The following is a 21,501-nucleotide window of genomic DNA, read 5'->3' as shown; positions in this document are numbered from 1 at the left end:
CTAATGTTGCAGTTAAAAAAATATGGCTTTGAATTTATTTGTAATAATCAACATTATAATTCCAAACTTCTCATTTATTAAATACAAATAACGGTGAAGCATTTAAAAATAACAACAATGCTAACAGCGCTTTATCGCTGTTATACTCAAAATGGTAATGTTAGACTGAGTTCTTGCTGTTCTTTTGGGTAAAGCTTTTAAAGCTTTTTAATTTTATAACAGGGTGCTTGCTTTCGCGAGAGGTGCATGGCTTAGAGGCGGTTCTTTTAAATTTTACTCGAATTTCTGTTTTAAAATACGATGTAATTTATTGAAGCCATAAGAGGTACTCCAGTAACCCCTTTGTGAGCTAATTGTCTATTATTTGGGCGTGCCAACCAACTTGAGTTAGCTGACCCTAATCTTTTCAGAAAAATTTAAAAAAAAGCAACGTTATTTACACAAATATAGAAAATTGTTATTTATATAAACAACCGTATTTAAATATTGAGTAATACAAAAATATCTTTCTATAAATGTTTGCAAGAGGTCAATTTTGCTAATTTCTGTCTTACACGCAGCCTAATTTATTATTACAGCCTTCTATATTTTCAGCCGACTTTAATATAATTTTTCAATAAATAATATCAAGTATATATTGGCCTCACCATTAGTCAAAACGATACACAAAATGTAATTATAGCGTAATTGTAACACAATAACGTATACGCCAACTGCCTCTGCTAAAAGGTTATGCAAATGCCTTTGCACAGTGAATGCAAAAAAGTGTTGCATGCTTTTAGGTACTTGCAAAAATTATTTAATTATTCATGGAAAATTCAATTTAAATTGAATAACGTCAAGCACAACGCTATGACAATGTTTTACAAAAAACAAAACAAAATGAGTTCAAAGTAGACAAATTAGCAAAAGTGCTTGAAAACTTTTAAATGGTTTGCTGCAAAAGTTTGAGCTGCTGATGCTGCTGCTGCTGCTCCTGCTGAGCTGTTGCTGTAGCTGTTGCTGCTAATGTTGCTGCATTTACTGACCATTAGCTCGCCGGCCGCGTCACAAAGAACCAAACCACAAATCTAATTAGGTTGTAAAGTAAATGCAGCAGGAGCAGCAGGAGTAGCAACAGGAGCAACATCAAGCATCAAGGTCTAGATGGCAGCTGAACTCAAAGCAACAGAACAAAAAGGTAGAAAAACCGCTAGCCACTGACACAATTATGCAAATCCTAAACAATTTTTTCAATTTAGTTAGTTTCTTTATTTTTTATACGCAAAGCAGAATGAATCCTTTGACGTCAGGCTCCCGGCTCCCGGCCGCCAGGGGCAACAGAGTGTGTAGAAAATCTGAATAACTGAATATCGCATTGCGCAATAGGGTATGATAATTGCACTTGTATACCTTTTGGCACACCTGAGCCTTATTGCCGCTTAAAGCCGAAGTGCTGCTCAACGGGTAAATGGCCACACACAGATGTCCGCCATGCCACCCACAGGCGGATTGGCCAATTGCTCCATTGCCATGCATATTAGACAATATCTAAAGCGAGTCGAGTCGAGTTGAGTCGAGGCGAGTCGAGTTGCGTTTCAAATAAGCAGCTAATAATAATAGTTTTTGCGCATGCCCCAAAACCGTTGAAGTTGCCTCTGCCTCTGCCTCTGCCTCTCTCCTCCTGCCACCTGGCGAGCCGAGGCAGCAGGGACAACAGGTGCCCGTCGCCTGTCGGCTATAAAAACCCTTCAAGCATCCGACTCTGCCATCAGTCGACCGTTGACAGTTGCCTCGTTTTGTGGAATCCGATCTTGTGCTCTGCTGCTCCTGCTCCTGCTCCGGCTCCGGCTTCGGCTCCGTCTCCTTGTAACTCAACGCCACTATTTTGCTAACTAATAAATAATGTGCTCAACAAGTCTTTAGCCGAGGCAAAAGCTAAAGTCATCCTAGACAAAATGTCTAAACTCTAATTATAGAGTTTCTTTTAAATTCACTAAAAATAAATTTATAAATTATGTTGCTTCAATGCTTCAATCAAAGGCAATGCATATCGCTGTTCCTGCTGCTGATGACGGGTAAGACGCACACGAAATTTTATATATGTATAATAATTATTATTTATTTTTTTTTTTTTTAATTTTATTTATTTTATTTAATATTTTAAGTTTTTAATATTTTAAAACTGATGTCAGAGAAGTATTTTTTTATTTATGTATTTCTTTATTATTATTACCTTGGTTTATTATATTTATTTTATTTTATTTTTTTTAGCCCTTTCCGACCATAATTTGAGTTTAATTTCAACTTTAACTAACTTAATGAGCAAAAGTTGATAATCATATTTTTAAAAAGTGCAGTTGAACGGTGTGAAAAAATAAACTAAAATGTGAATTAAATGAAAGCGTGGATATGAAATGAGACTATGAACTAAGAACGGGTAACAAACAAATTAAAAATTCCTTTTGATAAAATATTATTCTTATTATGTACAACTTTTTGCTCACATTTCCAGTATAATCAAAGATATAAAAAAGCATTAAATTTATTAAATTGCTGAGCCGACAAATAACTTGAATAATGTTTATTTATAAATGAAAATATGATACCGATACAAACACCCACTCATACAAACAAGAAAGTCACACAGTGCTCAATGGAAACTGGGGAATTCCCCTGTTAATTGAGAATATTTATTATGAATCACCATTGACCGGAGCTGTGAAACACTTTGAAGATCTGTATGCGACTGTAGAGATTCAGAATGAGAACGAAAGTTTCACTAATAGCCTGAATTGAAGTGAAGCAACTTAGCACTGAGAAACGTTTGCTATAAAACCGTATAAAATTAGTTTGCTTTGCTGCATATGAAACAGATTTAAAGCCGAATCCGTTTAACGCAAAGCTAACTCGAAAATTATTGCGTTTAACTAAAACTTAGACTGAGGCACGCGTATTATTGAAAAATATATGTATGTGCATATATAAACACATACAAATGTATGTATGTATGTATATTATTTCTATCAACCTAGTTCAAATTAAGTTGATAAAGCATAATGAAACCGCACTCACACGTAGCTGACCTCAGTTTTCTCTTAGAATTCGATTTGACAATACATATAACGTATATGTATGTATTTATATGTATGTTTGTATAACAAGCTATAGTGTATGTACATATGTACATACATATATAATATAATCAGTATATGATCATATGTATGTATGTAAATACATCTATGTATGTATGTAGGTATACATATGGATTTGTATTGGTTAACCGCACTTAGACGCCGATGAATTAGAATTGTTTTAAATTACGGCATTGTTATACGTTTGTATAATAGTCGACTTTATATAACAGTTTTGCAAATCAAAGTCTATTAACCCCGCCTGTTCTAAACATTTGCCATTGTATTTTGCTTGCCTTTAGATTAAAAGCTTTACACATATTTTTAAAGCGAAAGATTACGTGTTTTAAATAAAAATAATGTATTTAAAAATATTACTCCAATTATTATTCCACATCTCAGTCGATTAAGATTAACCAGAAAATTTACACAAGCAAAATATAACCATATTTCAAATAGTCATCTCTGAATAGGAATTTTTGTGTGTGTATAAACATCAATGATTATCTGAGAATATATTTACATACATATATGTATGTATGAATGAAAATATTAGTATATTTGCTTATACATACATACATACATATGTAGTATAGACTACAGATAACCAGAAATTAGCCCTATTTGCTTGCGAGCTGAGGGAAACCCCGCTTTGATGATTGTTTAGTTGAAATTAATAGCATGAACCGTGCAAGTAATTGGAATTTACAGTATAAAAAAAAAAAACATTCCCAAAACAAAACAAAATATAAGCTAAAAACAAGTTATATCTGATTGAATTTTATATAGGGAGTTGTTCAGTTATACTATACATGCATATGACAATCTATCAATCAATTACACAATAATATGAAATTTTTATATAGAATTTTTTATTTACTTTACTTTTTTATTTTTATATTTTATTTTTATTCAGTACGCTTGTGAATTGAGCTCACTGTAGACCACTGATAAGGAATAGAGCTTGTAAGCATTTAAGCTTGTAAGCAGTCATACAGTAATATAAGTTATATGATTATTATACTATATACCAGAAGCGTGACGACATGGTATAGCTTTATATTTTACAGTTTTTAAACTAGAAGCAAAGCGTGGGATTTCGCTGTTTAGCTGGAAATACTATACGATAATACTATATAACTGGCATATATTAAGCATTCTTTGGAAATACATATATACATATACCTGATATAGCTTTTTGTCATAATATATCAACAATACATTTTATATTTCATTTTAATATTTCAATTCTGATTTATCTGATGCCTTCTTCAGCTCTAATCCCCAATCAATTACGTCTATAAAAATATGACAACAATTACTCTACTCAAGCATTAGCAGGCCCAATAAATATGTACATATGTATGTATGTATGTACATAGTTCAATCAATCTAACTGTATTATAAGGGCTCATGAATATCAATCTCAACAAGAGCAATTACACAATTTAATGAAACCGAAACAGAAATGGAAAAGCGTTCAAGATTAACTCTGATTCAACTGGTGTATGTCTGTCTGTTGGCATATGACATGGATACATACATATGTATATACATACATATGTCTATCTGTCAGCTTAGCGATTGACCCTCAATTAATTTTATTGTTTTCCTTTTTTTTGTTCTGTGCATATCAGCAATTAAAATCTGCAGGAGCCCAAACGGAAATTGAACATCCGTTGCAGGCACTAGAAAATATGAATCCCTGTGGATACGAATAGATGTACATACATATATGTACACAATATATATATATATATATGCTTGTTCCACAGCATCGCCCATGCAAATGATGGCCATCGATGGCAGCTCAAAGGAAGCGTTGGCGTCGTCCTGGAGCAGCAGCAGCATCAGCGGCAGGGACGACAGCGACGACAGCAGCTGGCCAGCGAACAAGTTTTATGGCAACGGAAATCTGTTGCCAAATATTGAGGCCAGGGAAATGGTGCCCGAATTTGTGGACACGGCTCTCAATTTCCCGCCGTATCCGCTGAACAAGAACAGACATTGGCGTCCCGATAGATACTTGAAGCAGCTCGCCCTGGTGCATCGGACATGGCTGCAATCTCCGGCTAAACGATCTAGAACAAAACTGAAGCGCGGCCTCCGAACGTATCGGCCGACAATGAAGCTGAACGATTACGTGCTGCAGCCGGATGTGGCCAACTACTACTATGAACGTAAACGCGAGCCAAGCTCACGCTTTAAGCCCTCCATCAGTGCTGGTGATTAGCTGACCGCTTAGTAGCCCCTCCAACCTGTTGCTAAGTGAAGTATCTCTCTTTTTCTCCCACCCAAACCGCTCTCTCTTACTTCCAGGAGTAATGACAAATCTGGGTGATTTCTTTAAGCAGCTGAAGGCGAACGTTCACTATGCCGAGCAGACGCAACATCAGCTCGGCGAGGAGGAGTCCCAGCTGCTGGAGGGCGTGCATCCGCATCAGCAAATGATAATCGACGACGACGATGATGATGATGATAACGATGCGGGTGCATTGGGTGGCGCCGACTATGATTCCGGGCAGCCGTCTGATCGCAAGGGCTCCAAGCTGCGCAGCTATCGACCATCGCAGAAGATACGCTCGCTGGTGTCGCGTAATCCCAATGGTTACCGCGGTTCGCAGTTTATTGATCCCAGCTACATGTGGCTGGGTCTGGGCAAATGACCGTAAGCTGCTCCATCAACAGGTTGCAACGATTCGAGAGATCCTCTTCTTTCCGCCGCGCCCCGCCCCTAAAACTTTTCAAACTTTTATCTGTGTGTGTACATATATATATATATATATAAATATATATATATTATTATTATTAATATATTATATTGTAGCAAGCATTAAAAAATGCGCCAAAAAATATTTTATTCAATTTACAACAAAATTCTGAGCAACATGTGGCTCCACATATATTCAAGTAAGTTTATATATATATATATATATATATATATATATATATATATATATATGTATGTATATAGATGGGGACTTTTTTTCTCTGTTATAACAGTTGATAAAGTAAGGAAGTAGTTATGTATCTGTGTTTGAATGTGTGTATTAAGTGTCGCAGTACAGAACCAAATTGATCGCATTTGCTCTGATGCTTCGCTTTCAAATTTTGGTATAGCTGGGATACGTATTACCCTGATTTGGTACAGCCATGCCCTGTGTATCAGACATCAATGGACGCTGCTGCTCGCGTGTTTGCTGAATTTGCTTAAACAACGAGTAGATTCCCATATAAATGTAGATTTGCAAAGCTACAACGGAAAAGAGAAACCAATGCGCAATTAGCAATGTATACGAAATTCCAAGAATTGTATATATGTGTACAAAAAAGTATATGTATATAAAGGGTGTTTCCCTGGGTATGTGCATGTGTGTGTGTGAGTAAGATAAGACTACCAAAGTCTGGTAATAAGAATTGCAATGTTTATATGTTGGAATGTATGCTTATAATTGACATCTGTATTTACATCAATATACCCAACGAGTGTGACTCACCTAGTATAAGAGCAGTGGGTATCATAGCAGCTAGAACACGTCCGAAATCGGTGCCAGCGGAAATTGAGGCGCCCAATACAATTATATTAGAAACAATGCTAAGGAAAAGTCCAACGGCAGAATTAATCAGCCATGGCAATAGCATTAGATGACGTTCCTGTGCATAAGAGTAAAAGAGATGAGCATACGATAATTGCAGCAAATGTAAATAGAGTAACATAACAGAATGCATGACGTTTGCAGCTTACTGTACGATCGCCTCGCTCGTATCACTCACACTCTCACACTCTTTCTCACTCATTTACCTTCATGGTGCCAAGTATTAGCAGGGCCGATGACAATAAGTTCAGCAGAATGATCCCCAAGTAAACGCTGCATCCGATGACAATCGCTGCAAAGATAAGATATGAGCATTTTAACACACTTGTTTGATTTCCCTTAAGCATTTTTGCTCTCTCTATCTCCCTCGCACTCCTGGTTTTGCTTACCCGAATGGACTTCATCATAGCTTTGCACAGTTGTCTTATTTCCGACCATTCCTTGAGCAATAACATCGGCATATCCCAAAATGGTGGATACCAAAATTACACCCAATAAGGAGCCAACGACACCCAACCAGCCGAGCACCACGCCGGCGGTATTGAGACGCATGCAGCATAATCTTGTCAGCATTTTTCACTCTTTGTTTACACCAAATTTAAACAAAATTTCTATGGATACTGCAATTACAAAAGCACAAATATTTATATATGCAAATTTATATGTATGTATGTACACACATATATGTGGTTATATACACGAACCTGAAACTAGAACTGAGTATTCGCTTCGTCTACGTCGCAATTGAGAATGATTTCACACTGACAATGCGTTTGCAAGTTAACTGTTGTTTTGCAGAATTGTGAAGGGATGACAGTTTAAAGTCGCATAACATAACATTGATGCTGCGTATTTGACGTTAGCGACCAACGCAACTCGCTTAAAGGCTACATCGCGTGTGTAGTTTGATTGAAACAATTTAACTAATTAGTTTAGTAAATTGTATTCATACATTTAAACACTATAGCTAAGCATTTTATTGAAAAAACTTTGAATGTTTTCATATTATTATTTATTTATTATTATAGACTATTAACAGTTCTGTCAGACGGACTCCGTAGGTAATGTTAGATCTAGAGTAAGCGCTGCATTCACTAAGAGCGCACAGCATTGCCAGACTGTTGTGAAAGCTTTTATGTGGCTGCAGTGAAATCTTAAAATTTGTACTAACTGTTATAGTGTGTGTTATACGTGTGAGATGTGAAGCCGCCACTCGTCAGACAAGTAGAATATTTTTTTTTTAAATAGTACTCTCTCATCTTTCTTTCTCTGTCACTGTTGTTAATGAATTCTCTTAGGAGCAGTAAACAACGCTCACTGGGGAGATGAAATTGCATGTGTGTGCTAGCGTGTGTGTGTGTGTGGTGAAGCGTAGCAGAATTTAAAAACGCGTATTCAGTCGTTTTCAGCCTGTTGCGTGCTTCGGTTGTGCATTTAAGTCGAGAATTACGATCAGTTGCGCTACGAATTTGGCTGAAGCTCAAATAACAATAAAGTTAAATATTTTAAAATGAAAATCGAGCTAACCGTCGATCGTGGACCATGCGACACAGAGCTGCGCAGCTGGTGTTTGGGCATAGCCATCTATACGCTAGTTTCTATAGCATTAAATACGCTATTCGCGCCCAGTGGTAAGTGAGATTCTTATTGGAAATGTTTTTCGAGTTCGTTTTTATAAGTGTGTGAGAGTGAGTGTGAATGTGTTTGTCTGTTTTGGTTATTGTTATGTTTGGCTGTTCCCACATTTTTGAAATGTATGCATGTATACATACATTCGTATAAAGATACATATAATTATTTATACATGCATGTATGCATGTATATATGTATGTACATAAATATGTAGATATACGTAAATATAAAGAATGAGCTAATACTTCTCTATACAAGGCTTTTCGAAACGTGTTCTCAACGACGAGGGCGAGCGTTGATTCTTTTTATTTTTTCATTCAGTTTATGTTTTGTTGTTTTTGGCTTTTTGTTTTTGAATTACATAGATAGTTTGGAATTTGTGTGCAAGTCTGTCGCCAAGTTTTAAATACAATGATGATCACACAGAGAGAGATTAATTCTTATTTTTTTTTCAGCTCTGACTTTTATTGGATTCGCAATTGCGGTCATTGCAAATGTTTGCCTGCTCATTGGCTGTCTGCGGGTAAGTCTATACACTCTATACATATACAGTGTATATATGGTATATATAGTACATATATGTTTTATATATATTTCGTGGGCATGGTTCCGGTCTTACTATTTTGTTGATAAGCGTATATCTAAATGTCAAGATTGCTCTTACAAATTTACACTCTAAAAAAAAAAACACACACACACACCAAAATAGAGATATACATACACACACTTATGCTCTAAACGGGCAACAAGTGTTATATTTAAGAAAACAAAAATTCTAAATATAAAACTGTGCCCAACAGGGTAGCGGGGCATATGCACACAGTAGATACCATCTGTTCTCAAGTAAAACATGATTCATTGCTAAATGAGATTAAACATTTGCTGTCTACCCTTTCGAGTCTCCGACTGCATTAACCTAATCTGCATACATACATATAATTATATTATTTATGTATGTACGTACCCATTATTTGATACCTTGACTTGGATGAGATCAGAATGAAAATTGTGATGCATTCACTTACCAAATGAAAATCCAACGTTGAATCGCTTCAGTAACAAATTGAAGTTTACACAGTGATGAATCAGCTTGCATGGAGTAGAGCCTATTAGATCATATGCATTCGAAGAAAAAAACGTGCATGCAATTGGCGTATACGATATGAGAAAGCTGTTCCCTGTGAGCTCTACGATTGGAATATCTGGAAAAAAAGTCAACATTCCAATAGGATTTATAAATACCGTAAACGTTAATTCGATGACGCTTTTAACATTTTAACTATATTTGCGATTATTCGTATACGATAGTTCACTTGTTAATGATTTTTGTTTTAAGTATTATTCTGCTGGCTTTTAATTACTCCAAAAAAAACAGGGTATCTAATAGTCGTGCTGGGAATTTGTAGCCTTCTACAACAATTCTTTTAATTAGCCAATGATAATTAACTTTCTACGTTTAACAGTCAAGGCTTTGCCATGCATATTTACATGCGAGGGCAGCTCATAAAGTTCGGTGATCTATTAAAATATTGAGTATCAACTTTATTTGTCTATATATTAAACAGTTTTGTATTGTTATTGTCTCTTTATATAGTATAACCATGTCTTGGTCGGCATTTGGCTCATCTATGCTCTGCTGATTGCCATCAATTTTCCGTTTGCCATCTTGGGCACAATTTTCCACTTTGGTGGCTATCGCGAGGCGTCCGGCTTCAACAATGTCATTCTCGCGCTGCTCTTCTACATTGTGATGATGCGTAAGTGAACAGTAGAATCATATACAACATTTGATGTTCATATATCCTTTGCTATTCGTTTCAGTTATTTGCCTGTTCTGCGCCCGCATCGTCTACTCTTATCATCTGCAGCTGAAGAACCGTCAGGGCAATCCCCAGCATACGGTCGTCGTTTGAATCTCTCTTAACCTCTTGCATTTCGCGTTAAATCTCTACTCGTTTTTCATAAATTTTTTCTATTTTAATACTTCTTCGAACTGCATTAGCTGGCAGATTCATTGTAATTTAAGAGTTTACCGTGTGCCTTCATTTTATACAAGAAAAACAAAACGTATTTATAAATAAACAAATGAATATTTAACACATGTCTTTCGATATGGAATTAAAGAGAATTTTCGGTGTGGAATTGCAATTTGTCGTTTACTTCGGCTATCAGCTATCAACAGTTGAAATATACATATACAGGGTGTGTGTGTGTGTGTTTGTGTGTGTGCCACTACTCTAAAAGCTAAACATTTCACATAGGACTTACTCAACAAGCTATAAACATACAATATTCAATACATTAATACATTGTATAATATATATACTAGACTGCATCTATCTAACTAGCTATTCGTAACGTAACGTGACTTTCGCCGTTCTCCTCCTCCTCTCTCTCAATCTTTCTCGTTAAACATAAAATGGAAAGTTGGTCTTGTTGTTTGATTTCTGCATGAAGCTCGTCTCTGCATTCTGGCTGCTCAGCTTCGCTTGCACAGCCGCAAAGATGCGCGCCGCCTGACCATTAATTGTGGGCGTTGCTCCGCTTAGATTAAGCTCCAGCTCGAACTTTGTTAGGCTTGTCGTTTGGATGTTCGCCTGTGTCGTCTGCCTGCTGCTTGCTGCACCCACGCCTCCGCCTCCGCCTCCTGCTCCGCCGCCGCCAGCCACCAGTTTTCATCTGGGCGTCGTAATACTCGGCAATTTCTCCAGAAAATCTTGCGCCAACAGATCCTCAATCTCCTGCAAGCAATTGGACACATTCTGTTCGGTATCCGAATAGTTGCACGTATTCGTGCAGCTCACGCCCAGCGTACAGAAGAACGGATAGAGCTCCAGCAGCGACTGCAACTGCTGGAAATTCAGCATCAGATGACGATTGCGTGGACGCTGCAACAACTGCAAACCAGAATAAGTTCTTCGATATTCGATGCCGTAATCTGCAAATCTGTTGCTACTCACCGGCGAGTGGCTCGTATACTTCATGTCCATCAGCCGTGCCACACGTCGCACATGCGGCACATACAGCGCGTTCGGCAAGGCAGCCAAGTTCTCGATGCTTCCGTTGGGCACGGGCAGTGAGACGACCTCCTCGTGCACATCGAACTCGGTGCCCACAAAGGCCCAGCGATACATCTGGAACTGCGGCAGCTTTGTCGCCGGCAGCACACAACCCAGCTCGAGCAGCTTGCAAGCCTCCAGCTGCACCGCGCGCCACTGCTGCATCGGTGTCTGGGCGTTGATTCCATTTGGGGCACTCGAGTTGGAGGATGACCAGGAGACATCAATGCCAGGCAGCAGGCGTGTTTGTTGACTGCAATGGGAAGAAGTCAATCGATATGAATTTGTATTCCAAGTATGAGTTCTAAATTTTCCATATACCCGCGCTCATCGCTCTCCGCCTTGAGTTCCTGTTCCATTTGCAGAAACACCTGCACCATTTCGGCAATGATGATGGGCCACAGCGAGGTCACATGATCGGCGGACATGCGCAGCAGCAGGACACGGAAGCAGAGAAACACGGCCGCCTGCACCGATGGGCCAAGGGGAACCAAACGCAAATTGTTGGCCAATTGCTCTGAGAAATGAGAAACATCAAAAACTGGAACTTTATGAAAGATTAGCAACATTGGCCTACCCTGAATGTCCGGCATATACTTGTTATGCTGATCGTATTCACTGCAGTAGATGACGAAGGCGAGTCGCTTGAGCAGCATCGCACGCAGCTCGTACTCCTGCTCCCTGGGCGCAAAGATGCTCAGGCCGCCCGCCTGCGAGAGGCTGACCCGTGTCATTAGCTCCCGGAATGTGATATTGTCGTAGGTCATCAGGCTGTCCATGATCTGGCGCCAGAAGGGCAGGCATGAGATGTGCATTTGAAAGAAGGCCGGATCGAGCAGCAGATCCAGCATATCCTTGCGCCACGCCTTGCGCGTATACTGATAGCCACTGAGGCTGGCCAGCAGGGCGGAGCAGGCATAGAAGAAGGGCACATTGCGTGCCGTATGATTCTTCAGATACGGCGTTATATTGTACAACAGCGTCGTCACAATTGTCACCACCTTGTCCTTCTCCTGCGAGCCGTAGGCGACATCCAGCAGGTTCGACAGGATGCTGGCCAGGACGCTCTGCGCTTGCAGCGAATATTGCTGAATGCCGCCGCCCAGGCTGTTATCCTTGGCCAGGCCATCGGTGTCCTCCTTGACGGCCAGATTGCGCCGCAGCCAGGTGGTCTGCTCCAGGCAGGCGCCCGCCACACCAGACAGCGATTCCACCAGCCGGGCCGTCACGTCGTGCAGCTCGCGCACCTCCTTCTTATCCGAGAACGGCATCTGGGGACAGCGCTGCACAAACTCATTGAGCAGCATCAGCAGCGCGAATTGCGCCGGTGGCGTGAGATTCAAACCGTCCCGGATGAGCGCCAGCAACGAAGCCCAAGCATCGGCCAGCTGTGGCGCTGGCGCTGATCTCATGTAGAAATAGAACAGCTCCAGCGCACTCACCTCAATGCTCAACTGGGCGGGCGGGCGGTGGATGGGCGGCGGCGACTTTACCACCTGATGCAGGGTCTGCACAAACGAGTCCATGGGCATCACCCGTATGCTGGAGACCAGCGAGACCAGGCTCAACTGTGCCGGGCAAGCCTGCAGCGTGGAGTTGCGCTGGAACTGTTCCGCAATGTCGGAGGAGCTGCTGGCGCTGCCGGTGCTGCCGGTGCTGCCACGTTGCTGCCAGGTGACGGCGATGGCCGTTAGGAAATTGCAGCCATGATGCAGTGAGACGGGCGAGAGGAATTCCAACAGCTGCTGCCGCACCGGACGCAGCTGGCCCAGTTCGCTGTCCCAGATGGCCGCCACGCTGGTCATGATGCGCGGCAGGTGCGAGAGCACAGCGTTGCGTGCGGCCTGCAGCTGAGGATTACGCGGAGCCGTTGCTGTCGATGTGGACTCACTGGCCGAGAGAAACGAGTGCACAATGCTGTTGAGCAGCTGCCCGGTGCTGGAGGATTGGGCGGCCACGCTCGTCTGCGGATAGGCCTGGTTGAAGAGATGCGACAGCGCCGTCTGCTGCGTATTGTCCAGCAGGCAATAGTGACATAGGATGGTGAGTGCCTCCAGCTGGGAGAGCACATAGTCCGGCGGAAAGTGGCGCTGCTGGGGCAGCGTCAGCTTGGCCAGACGATCCAGATTATTGCACAATTGATGCACCACACTGATCACGATGTTCGTCAGCGAACCGAAGCTGAAGCAGTTCAGCGAACTGGTCACCAGATCCGTCCAGTTGCGATGCAAGTGCCGCAGGCGCTCCTGCTGCAGTGCACCCAGCACGGCGGCCAGAAACATCGGCTGCTGGCTGATCAGGCAGTTGGGCAAGTACTTGACATTGGCAGCGGCGCCCTCGGCCAGCCGTGTGGGCGAGGCATTGCCCGAGGCATTCGCATCCTCAGCAGCGCCAGCGCTGGGCGTATCCTGGCGCAGCTGATGCACCTCATGCTCCAGCCGTATAACGGACAGAAGCAAACGCAACAGCTGCAGCTGGAAGCAATCGGCGTGCAGCTGATCGTCCTGCGGATCATTGAAGCTGAGCACCTGATCCGCATAACTGCTGCCCGCGCGCCTAGCATAGCTGCAGACGGAGCTATTGAGGCAGTGCAGCATCACCTTCTGCAGCTTGGCGCGCACCAGCAGATCCGCAATGTAGCAGGCCAGGCCACGGCCCATGCCCTTGACAATGTCGATGAGCTCGGCGCAGATCAGGGCCAGCAGCTCGATGCTCTCCAGCTGAATGCGACGATTGTTCACCACATCCTGCAGCGTGGGCGGCTGCCGTTGCGGATCCAAGGACTCGCGCTGAAAATATCCACGCGCATAGAACAACAGCAATGTGACCAACAGCTCCAGCTGCATGCAGCCCCGATAGCCCTGGGCATACTCCGAATTGCTAACGCTGCCGGCGAATCCCTTGCCCGAGATGCTCTTCCGATGCCGGATGAGCAGCTGCTTCAGGCTGCCGCTGCTGAACGACGTCGTTATCGAGAGACAGAGGAAGGTGCGCTTGTCGCAGCAAATTATGTTCCGCAGCGTCTGCAGCGCATAGAGCGTCTGTCGCGTATCATAGATGGCCAGGTAGAGCAGCAAATGATTGTGATAGAGCTGCGCTGCATCCGTCTGCCTGGACGTGCCAATGCCCAGGGAGCTGCTGCTCTTCGTCGACGAGCGTATGCTCAGCTGCTCCTCTGCCGCAGCTGCAGCTGCTGCTGCTGCTGCCGCTGCCGCTGCATTCTGTCGCAAGATTTCCACATTCTGTTTGCCCTTCTCGAGCGTCTTCTGCCAATCCGGCTGCAGTTTGCTCGTCTCCAGGGAGAGATTGCGTCGCTTATCCTCCACATTGATGGTGCTCTGGTTGCTCGACGGCTCATTGGCCAGCTCTGTCTCCTCATCGCTGTGCGCGGCACCGGCGCTGGCGCCAGTTGCTGTTGTTGCTTCTGTTTCTAGGGACTCGGCCGGATTGCTGTGATTGCTGTCCGTCGACGTTTTGGAGATGCAGCTCAGCCGCTTCTTCTCGCTGCTGGTCAAGAGCTTCTTACGCTTGCGCAGCTCATTGGCCAATTTCTTGCCCACGGCTGCCTCGCTGAAGTATTCATCCGCTGGCAGGGCATGCTCATTGTCCACTGGCGCCGGCTCCTCGGGCTCATTCAGGCTCGACTCGCCTGGCGTCTTCTCTCGCGTCACTCGATACGCTTTGCGGCTCTTGATCCGCTCGTGCTGTGTCAACGCTTCAGTCACACGCTCGCAGTCTCCCACAAAGCGCTTGACATCGTCGCCCCCACCGCCGGCTCCGCTCGAGCTGATGGTCAAGCTGTCCTCCTTCTCGATGCTGGTCTCGCGCAGCTCGGAGTCCGACTCGAAATCGCTGCTCTCCGAATTGTCGGTGATATCCTGCTCGAAGTGCAACGACGGCTCCTGCTCGACTGCCGCAGCGGGTGCCAGCAGCTGCGTCGTGTCGCTCTCGTCCATGGCGCTCGCCAGCTTCTGTTCCAGCGGCGTTTGTGGCGCATCTTTGCCCGCTGTGTGCACCAGCTCAATGCGTGGCTCCTCCAGATCCGTTTCATCGTCGAAATCGTGCGCATTCTCCAAGGGATTTATGATCAGGCCAATTGTGTTGATGTCCTGCAAAGCTTCGCTAGCCAATGGCGTTTTATCACTCACAAAATTCGAGGTTTTATTCGTTTTGCCACTCAACGTGACGCCGAAGATCTTCTTGGGCAGATGCCTGATGGGGCTCTTCTTCTTGCCGGCGCCGTTAGCAGCGCTGCCACTACTGCTGGCCGCCTCCATGTGATGATACTTGACATTGCCCTGCTCGGAGCTAATGGCATAGACATCGCGCTCAAACGCTGGCGCCTGTTGATCCTCATCCCCAGCCTGTTCGACGTCCGCCGACTCGCGATACAATTGCTGCATGTGGACAATGCCCACACGCCGCGAGTTCGCTGAGAGCAAGATCTTGTAGAGCGGCTTGGTGAGGCGTGCCAAATCGCCGCGAAGCAACGACGCCTGCAACCAGTTGGTCACGAACGTCCGCTCGGACATGTAGTGCGGCAGGGCCAGTGTGTCGAGCACCTTGAGCAGCGTCTTCTCAAATCCACGCGACATCTGCTTATCCCGGCCCAGATGCCAGAGCAGCTCGAATTTCTTGTAGCTGCGCGCCTGACTCTCGCGCAGACGATCCAGACAGGCCGTGGGGCACAGCAGCTGGGCGTCTGTCACTCGCTCCAGTTGGAAGTTACGCAGGGCGCTGCCCGTGCCGAGTCCCGTCTGAGCCGGGCTCTGCAGCAAATGCTGTGCATGCATGCGATTGCCAATCACAGTCTCAACCAAACCCGATTCCAGGCAGCTGTGCAGCTGATACAGCAGCGCCGCAATCTGCGCAGGATCGATGCCCGGTGTGCCCAAATAGTCCCACAATATGGAGGTGACCAGCTGAAAGACGCGCGTATGCTGCTCCATATGGCTAACGTGGCCAAATTTCAGCAGCGGCAACATGACAACAAATGTCACACCTGGACTCGTCGTATGCTCGATCTGCGAGCGCAGGAGACTGCGAATTGGAGAAGTGTGTTAACGGGAGGCGCTATCACGTATGTTGAAAGTTCCAATACTTACCTAATCAAATCGAAGAGCGTCGTTATGGCAGCCACCTGCAGCTCCTTGTCATTCTGCGCAAAGCAGGCCACCAGGCAGAGCACCTTCAGCCAATTGGGCAGCTCGGGTTCTGCAAGGAAAAGGCCATAGATTAATCACAGTTTTATATATACTCTCTCTCGCACTCTCTCTCTCTCTCTACTCCACTCTACTCTACCATTCTTGTCCATCACAATGTGCTTATTGCAGTTGGGAAACGTGGACATCTCCACGAGCAGCGTGGACGCCAATTTGACGGCATTGCGCAATGCAGCGGGCAACTGCAGCTCGGCCAGCTGTTGGACGTTGCGTTGGGTCTGTGCGTCGATTGGATGCTTCTGCTGTGGCTCCTCGGCTGCATCGCTGTCGCTGCTCAGCTCACTGGCCGTCGTTGTGGGCAGTGAGAGATTCAGTAAACGTTGCAGCTGCTTCGCACGTGGCAGCAAATCCACACGCAGCAGTCCAAAGAGTCGTTCGATTTGTGACTCACGCGCCGGGCAGTGATACTCCAGCACCTGTTCGACCATGAACAGGGTCGAGCTGTGACTGGAGCTGTGACTAGAGCTGCGCTGCAGCTGCACCTTGATGGCGCATCTGTTGCTGCCGCCATCGTTGAGCTCCGTGCTGCCAGAGCTCGTCTCGATTTGCAGCAGCTGACGCGACAAATAGACCTCAAAGAAGATCTCATATTGTCGTATGCACTTCTCCAGTATGGAAAAGCCACGCTGTTGCGTTGCCTTCGACTGCTCATCGTCCAGCTGAAACTCCGGGCAATTCTGGGGTGGTGCACTCTTGGGTGGCTCCACGCCAGCCTCGTCGGTGGCATCAGCCGGCGTCGCAGTGCTGGGTGCAATGACAATGTTGCTGGGTCGCGTTTTCTTCGGGCTGCTGCGTATGAAGGGCACCTTGGCCTTGGCCTTGACCTTGATCTTCTTAATGCTGCGCGGCGTATCCAGATCCGAGGAGGACTGCTGTCCCGTGTCCGAGTTGCTGATCTGCAAGTGGGAATCGAATATCTAATAGCTGCAATTTATATATAGGCCACCTCTGGGTAGACTTACATCCTTATCCAGTTCGGAGAGTCGTGAGAAGGATTTGGCTTTCTTTTTGGGACTGTGTCGCACGACGCTCTGATTGGACGCTGAGCGCCTGATGAGCTCCTCGTCGTTGGGCTCGGCGTTTTGTGAGTGCTCGCCAAACTGATTCAAGCGCGAATCGGATTTACTCTTCTCCAAGGCATTCGCTTGCATTGCAGACTCCAGAGTATTGTTGCTGCTGCTATTCGCATTCACAGTCTTCTCCTCCGACTCTGAGTGGCTGTTCTGCTCCATCAGTTTGTTCAGCTTTATGGGGCTACTGCAAGGGCAGGGCTAATATTATATATTGATTCAGAGAGTGTCCTCATTTACTCACGTTATCATTGGCTGCACTCGTGAGACAATCTTCATGCATAGCTTCAGGGAGGCGGTCACCTCGTCACTGCTCAGGCGATCCATGTGCAGGGAGAGCAGCTGGATGATCGATAGAAATACTTTGGGCAGATAGACGCGTGTGGTTTCCGTATACATCTCCAGTGAGATGGTCTCCAGCAGGAATTCAGTTAGCATGCACGTTTCAAGCACACACGGGTCGCCGGAGCCAACGGTGCTGGCGAATTTGCCATCGCTATTGGACTGGGCAGAGCTGGGCGCCTGTTGGCAGGCGCGCTCAAACATGTTGGTCATATAGCTCCATATATACGCCGGATCGAATGTAGCAAAGAGCAGATTGGCCGACTTGAGCGCGTCCGCATTGCTGCTAGAAATGTACATCGCTCGTATTATATCGTGCAGCACAAAGTCCAGCACGGCGCTGCCGATCTCCGCCTTGTCCAACAGCGAGAGCATAATGCGATACGGCTTCAGATCCATCGGCTGGCACTCCAGGCTCAGCCGCAGCGTATTCACCAGCGCGCTAATGAGTATATGCCGCGAATGTGTAATAAAATATGGTTCCTCCTTCTGGCCATCGGCCGGCGCCGCCGAGTCCAGCGACAGTGTATCATATGTGGGTGAGTTTTTGGTTATCTCGCTGGCCAGCAGCCATGAGAAGAGGCGCCGGTTTAGAGACATATCACGGCGTAATATTGTATTCAAGCCATTTGTGACCAGCAGCACGAGCTGCTCCTCATCCAGCAGCTTGGTGTGCATCGGGAAGCCCAGCAGCAGGAACTCGAGCGTATTACGCTGCACCAATATCAGCGAATCATTGAGACAGGCGCACAGCGCCGACATCATAATCTCGCGATTGTGACCCATTATATACGTTTGCTTCTCCATATCCAGCCGCTTGTTAAAGTGCTCCAGCAGAAACGTAATGGCTGGCAAACGAATCGAAGCATTATTGGCCACCGATTCCCACAGCACGGTATAAAAGTGCATTGGATTGACGGCAACGCAAACATTTTTGAGCAGCGCACTGATGCGCTCAAAGTGATCCAAGCCACAGTCGTAGCCGGGCAGCACACCGCTCAGAAATCCACTCAGCGCCGGACGCAACTTATCGCCCAGCGGCACAAAGTATGTCTCGTAGATGGTCAGCAGCGCCGGCCGCACATTCATGGCCGCATAGCCAAGCAGTGGAAAGAGTCCAGCACTGTGGAAGGGTCGAAGATAACGAATGTGAGCACAAAGAGAAGTTGGTTGAGTGAGACGCAGCTTACCCATATATAAACTCTGTGGCCAGACGTTCGGGTCCCGTCTTGCTGAATATCACAGAGTATGTTTCCAGGGCCTTCAAGTGCACACCGGAGGGCAGAGCGGGATGCATGCATTGTGCCAGTCGCTTGGCTATCTTCAAGCGTCGCGGTATGATCTGGTACTGCGCATTGCTTGATATGGCCTATCGTCGGACAACGAAAAACAAGTTTCAGAATAATTCGAATAAATTTAGTGATTTATATTAAATTGCATTAATATGCGAGCATATCTGGCGAAATGCAGTTCATTCAGGTTAGGACTAATGCATATCTAAAGAATAATATATTTTTAGAATTTGTAAACTATATAGTGCAGAGCTTTTTCAATGTATATTTAAATTTATAATATATTTATTAGATATATAAATAATGCTTAGCCAATAGTTTGCAATTATTATATATACATATTTGATTCTCTAACTATAGCAAACATTTTCCATTTCTAGTTTCATTCATCTCTAAATAAATAAACATTGATTCCGAATAAATAAAGTTTTTAATAATTGAACAAAACTATAGCTTTAAATATCATTAAGAAAATTTGCTCAATAAGATGAAAGCTTTTTCATACATACATATGTAATATTCCCTGAACTACATGAAACACTCTTTTTCTGAAGTATGAAAAAACCCTGAATTATAAAAGCATGAGAAAAACAATTGCGATAAGAGTTACGAGTCGCTCGAACAGTCGACGACGATAATTTCAAGCAAAAAGTAAAGGCATGAATCAGAGTTATGGACAAAAAGGTTGTTCTACAAATACATATATACATACATATATGTAAATAAAGATATATATAGATATTCTTTTATAACTATGACAGCTGGCAGCGAATTTAAACGCGGCGCGTGGCTCGAGTAGTAAATCTACTATTTAATAATAATATGGGTCAGCGTACCTTGCTTAGTTTGCCCAGTGCCGCTATGAGATCCGCCCACTCACTGGAATATTCAAAATTGCGCAGCGCTTTATCAATGTTGCTCATATATTGGCGATATTTCGCCTCGGCCATGAGCTTCTGCTCCTCCAAGAGCGTGTCCGCCGACTCCATGGCGATGATTTCAACCGAATCGATAGCTTCAGCTAGCAAAAGCCAAACAAGAAAGAAAATGTAAAAGAGAGAGAGGGAGAGAGAGAGTGCGAGAAACACTCCGATTGAAAACAACAATAAGCAAAACCAACAAAAATCAATAACAATTAACAAACACTTGTTGCCGCTACGTCCTTGAGTCTTTTTGGTAGACGCTGACCGTTTGTTTAAACGGTAAATACATATACATACACACACACACGCACATATTTAATAAGTGTGGCATCCAGCGCACTCGCGTCTACAAAAATCTGCGTCAGCTGCAGCTGCTGCCAACACAATGGACAAAAATGTTGAAATCACTAGCGAAAAAAATGTATGTGTGTGTGTATATGGATTCTTTGTTCGCACATCTGTATTCGGCAGCAAATTGAATTTGTTATTGCTTTACGCTTTGTATACATAAATTAGCACAAATGTATTTGTTTCACATTTCACCTTATTAACCCCCTTCTGCTGATGTTGTGGCAGAGCACAGTTTATTATTTTTCTTTCGTTTTGCCTTATTTCTTTTGCTGCGGCTGCTTCTGCTTCTGCCGCAGTCGCTGTTGTGCGCTCTCGCGCACGTCAAACAATTAACTACGAATGCAATTACTGTGACGAAGACTCGGGACTTGCGACCAGCTGATGACGAATTTTTTTGCTGACAGACAACGACGACGGCGACGGCGACGCACGTTTGTAACTTTTGTTTATATCCTGTTAGTTAACTTGTATAACGCTTGCACAGCGACATTTTGCGTCGCTCTTTGTTATTTGCATATGTTCATTAGAATTATTTATTGATTTACATTGCAAAAAAGTTCATCACAAAATCACAATAACTAGCTGACTGCGCTGGTCGTGGTCTTACATTTTCTAATACATTGTTGCAAATATCGATGTATCGATAGATATATCAAAAATGCTATATTGTGCTGGCATGACACTTACGATTTTCTCTCTTTCGATATTTGATTGTTGCGAATATATGCCAGAAAAAGGATTTGCTTGCTTTCATTGTAACCACTTCGTAACCTTTTCTTTCTTTTTGTTGGTTGAGCGAATTTTTCAAACTGAAAATGCCATTTGAAATTTACTTGTTTTCTTTATGAGTAACTGTGCTTGGCATGACCTCCAAGCAAATTTATTTTCAAAGTCTGTTTTT

The 21,501-nt window shown here is 44.1% G+C and overlaps 4 protein-coding genes across 7 annotated transcripts; 2 read left to right on the top strand and 2 right to left on the bottom strand.

Annotated features, from left to right (window-relative positions):
- The first annotated feature begins 1,678 nt into the window (after positions 1–1,678).
- On the top strand, positions 1,679–6,283 carry LOC108653339 (uncharacterized). Of its 2 annotated transcripts, none has more exons than XM_018103733.3 (3): positions 1,679–2,057; positions 4,889–5,338; positions 5,436–6,283. In XM_018103733.3, exons 1-3 carry the CDS (start codon positions 1,997–1,999, stop codon positions 5,777–5,779), a joined length of 855 nt encoding a protein of 284 aa, XP_017959222.2. In that variant the 5' UTR covers positions 1,679–1,996; the 3' UTR covers positions 5,780–6,283. The 2 variants fall into 2 exon arrangements, with proteins under 2 accessions (XP_017959222.2, XP_017959220.2); XM_018103731.3 differs by having other exon boundaries at positions 1,700–2,057; positions 5,433–6,283.
- On the bottom strand, positions 5,911–7,559 carry LOC108653341 (uncharacterized). 3 transcript variants are annotated; one of them, XM_089261579.1, is made up of 5 exons: positions 7,414–7,559; positions 7,099–7,329; positions 6,916–7,001; positions 6,611–6,767; positions 5,911–6,366 (listed from the first exon to the last, which is right to left on the bottom strand). In XM_089261579.1, exons 2-5 carry the CDS (start codon positions 7,280–7,282, stop codon positions 6,218–6,220), a joined length of 576 nt encoding a protein of 191 aa, XP_089117705.1. In that variant the 5' UTR covers positions 7,283–7,329; positions 7,414–7,559; the 3' UTR covers positions 5,911–6,217. The 3 variants fall into 3 exon arrangements, with proteins under 3 accessions (XP_089117705.1, XP_017959224.1, XP_089117706.1); XM_018103735.3 differs by having other exon boundaries at positions 7,099–7,320; positions 7,414–7,541; XM_089261580.1 differs by having other exon boundaries at positions 7,099–7,320; positions 7,427–7,489.
- Positions 7,560–7,966: 407 nt separating this feature from the next.
- On the top strand, positions 7,967–10,438 carry LOC108653343 (uncharacterized). Its single transcript, XM_018103740.3, has 4 exons — positions 7,967–8,340; positions 8,797–8,864; positions 9,936–10,098; positions 10,163–10,438. Exons 1-4 carry the CDS (start codon positions 8,220–8,222, stop codon positions 10,252–10,254), a joined length of 444 nt encoding a protein of 147 aa, XP_017959229.1. The 5' UTR covers positions 7,967–8,219; the 3' UTR covers positions 10,255–10,438.
- Positions 10,439–10,478: 40 nt separating this feature from the next.
- Positions 10,479–21,230, bottom strand: LOC108653324 (protein DOP1 homolog). Its single transcript, XM_018103704.3, has 11 exons — positions 20,793–21,230; positions 20,163–20,341; positions 19,225–19,403; positions 17,937–19,157; positions 17,585–17,879; positions 16,702–17,518; positions 16,506–16,614; positions 11,978–16,440; positions 11,722–11,917; positions 11,302–11,653; positions 10,479–11,238 (listed from the first exon to the last, which is right to left on the bottom strand). The coding sequence occupies exons 2-11, from the start codon at positions 20,313–20,315 to the stop codon at positions 11,017–11,019; spliced, it is 8,007 nt and encodes a 2,668-aa protein (XP_017959193.1). The 5' UTR covers positions 20,316–20,341; positions 20,793–21,230; the 3' UTR covers positions 10,479–11,016.
- Between the last annotated feature and the right edge of the window lie 271 nt (positions 21,231–21,501).

The sequence above is a fragment of the Drosophila navojoa genome, chromosome 5, assembly GCF_054131105.1.
Source record: "Drosophila navojoa isolate 15081-1374.11 chromosome 5, UAZ_NAV_1.0, whole genome shotgun sequence".
Lineage (NCBI taxonomy): Eukaryota > Metazoa > Arthropoda > Insecta > Diptera > Drosophilidae > Drosophila > Drosophila navojoa.
The sequence above is the reverse complement of the archived record's forward strand: the minus strand, read 5'-3'. Positions and strand labels throughout refer to the sequence as shown.

Coding starts and splice junctions, on each gene's coding strand:
- LOC108653339 (XM_018103731.3), top strand. CDS start 1,997: ATGTTGCTTCAATGCTTCAATCAAAGGCAATGCATATCGCTGTTCCTG. Junction 2,058..4,888: donor GTTCCTGCTGCTGATGACGG/GTAAGACGCACA, acceptor CTTGTTCCACAG/CATCGCCCATGCAAATGATG. Junction 5,339..5,432: donor TAAGCCCTCCATCAGTGCTG/GTGATTAGCTGA, acceptor TCTTACTTCCAG/GAGTAATGACAAATCTGGGT.
- LOC108653341 (XM_089261579.1), bottom strand. CDS start 7,282: ATGCTGACAAGATTATGCTGCATGCGTCTCAATACCGCCGGCGTGGTG. Junction 6,768..6,915: donor TAATACTTGGCACCATGAAG/GTAAATGAGTGA, acceptor TCTTATGCACAG/GAACGTCATCTAATGCTATT. Junction 6,367..6,610: donor ACCCACTGCTCTTATACTAG/GTGAGTCACACT, acceptor TTTCCGTTGTAG/CTTTGCAAATCTACATTTAT.
- LOC108653343 (XM_018103740.3), top strand. CDS start 8,220: ATGAAAATCGAGCTAACCGTCGATCGTGGACCATGCGACACAGAGCTG. Junction 8,341..8,796: donor TACGCTATTCGCGCCCAGTG/GTAAGTGAGATT, acceptor TTTTTTTTTCAG/CTCTGACTTTTATTGGATTC. Junction 8,865..9,935: donor TGCTCATTGGCTGTCTGCGG/GTAAGTCTATAC, acceptor CTCTTTATATAG/TATAACCATGTCTTGGTCGG.
- LOC108653324 (XM_018103704.3), bottom strand. CDS start 20,315: ATGGAGTCGGCGGACACGCTCTTGGAGGAGCAGAAGCTCATGGCCGAG. Junction 11,918..11,977: donor GTATATGCCGGACATTCAGG/GTAGGCCAATGT, acceptor CTCATTTCTCAG/AGCAATTGGCCAACAATTTG. Junction 11,654..11,721: donor GCGGAGAGCGATGAGCGCGG/GTATATGGAAAA, acceptor TTCCCATTGCAG/TCAACAAACACGCCTGCTGC.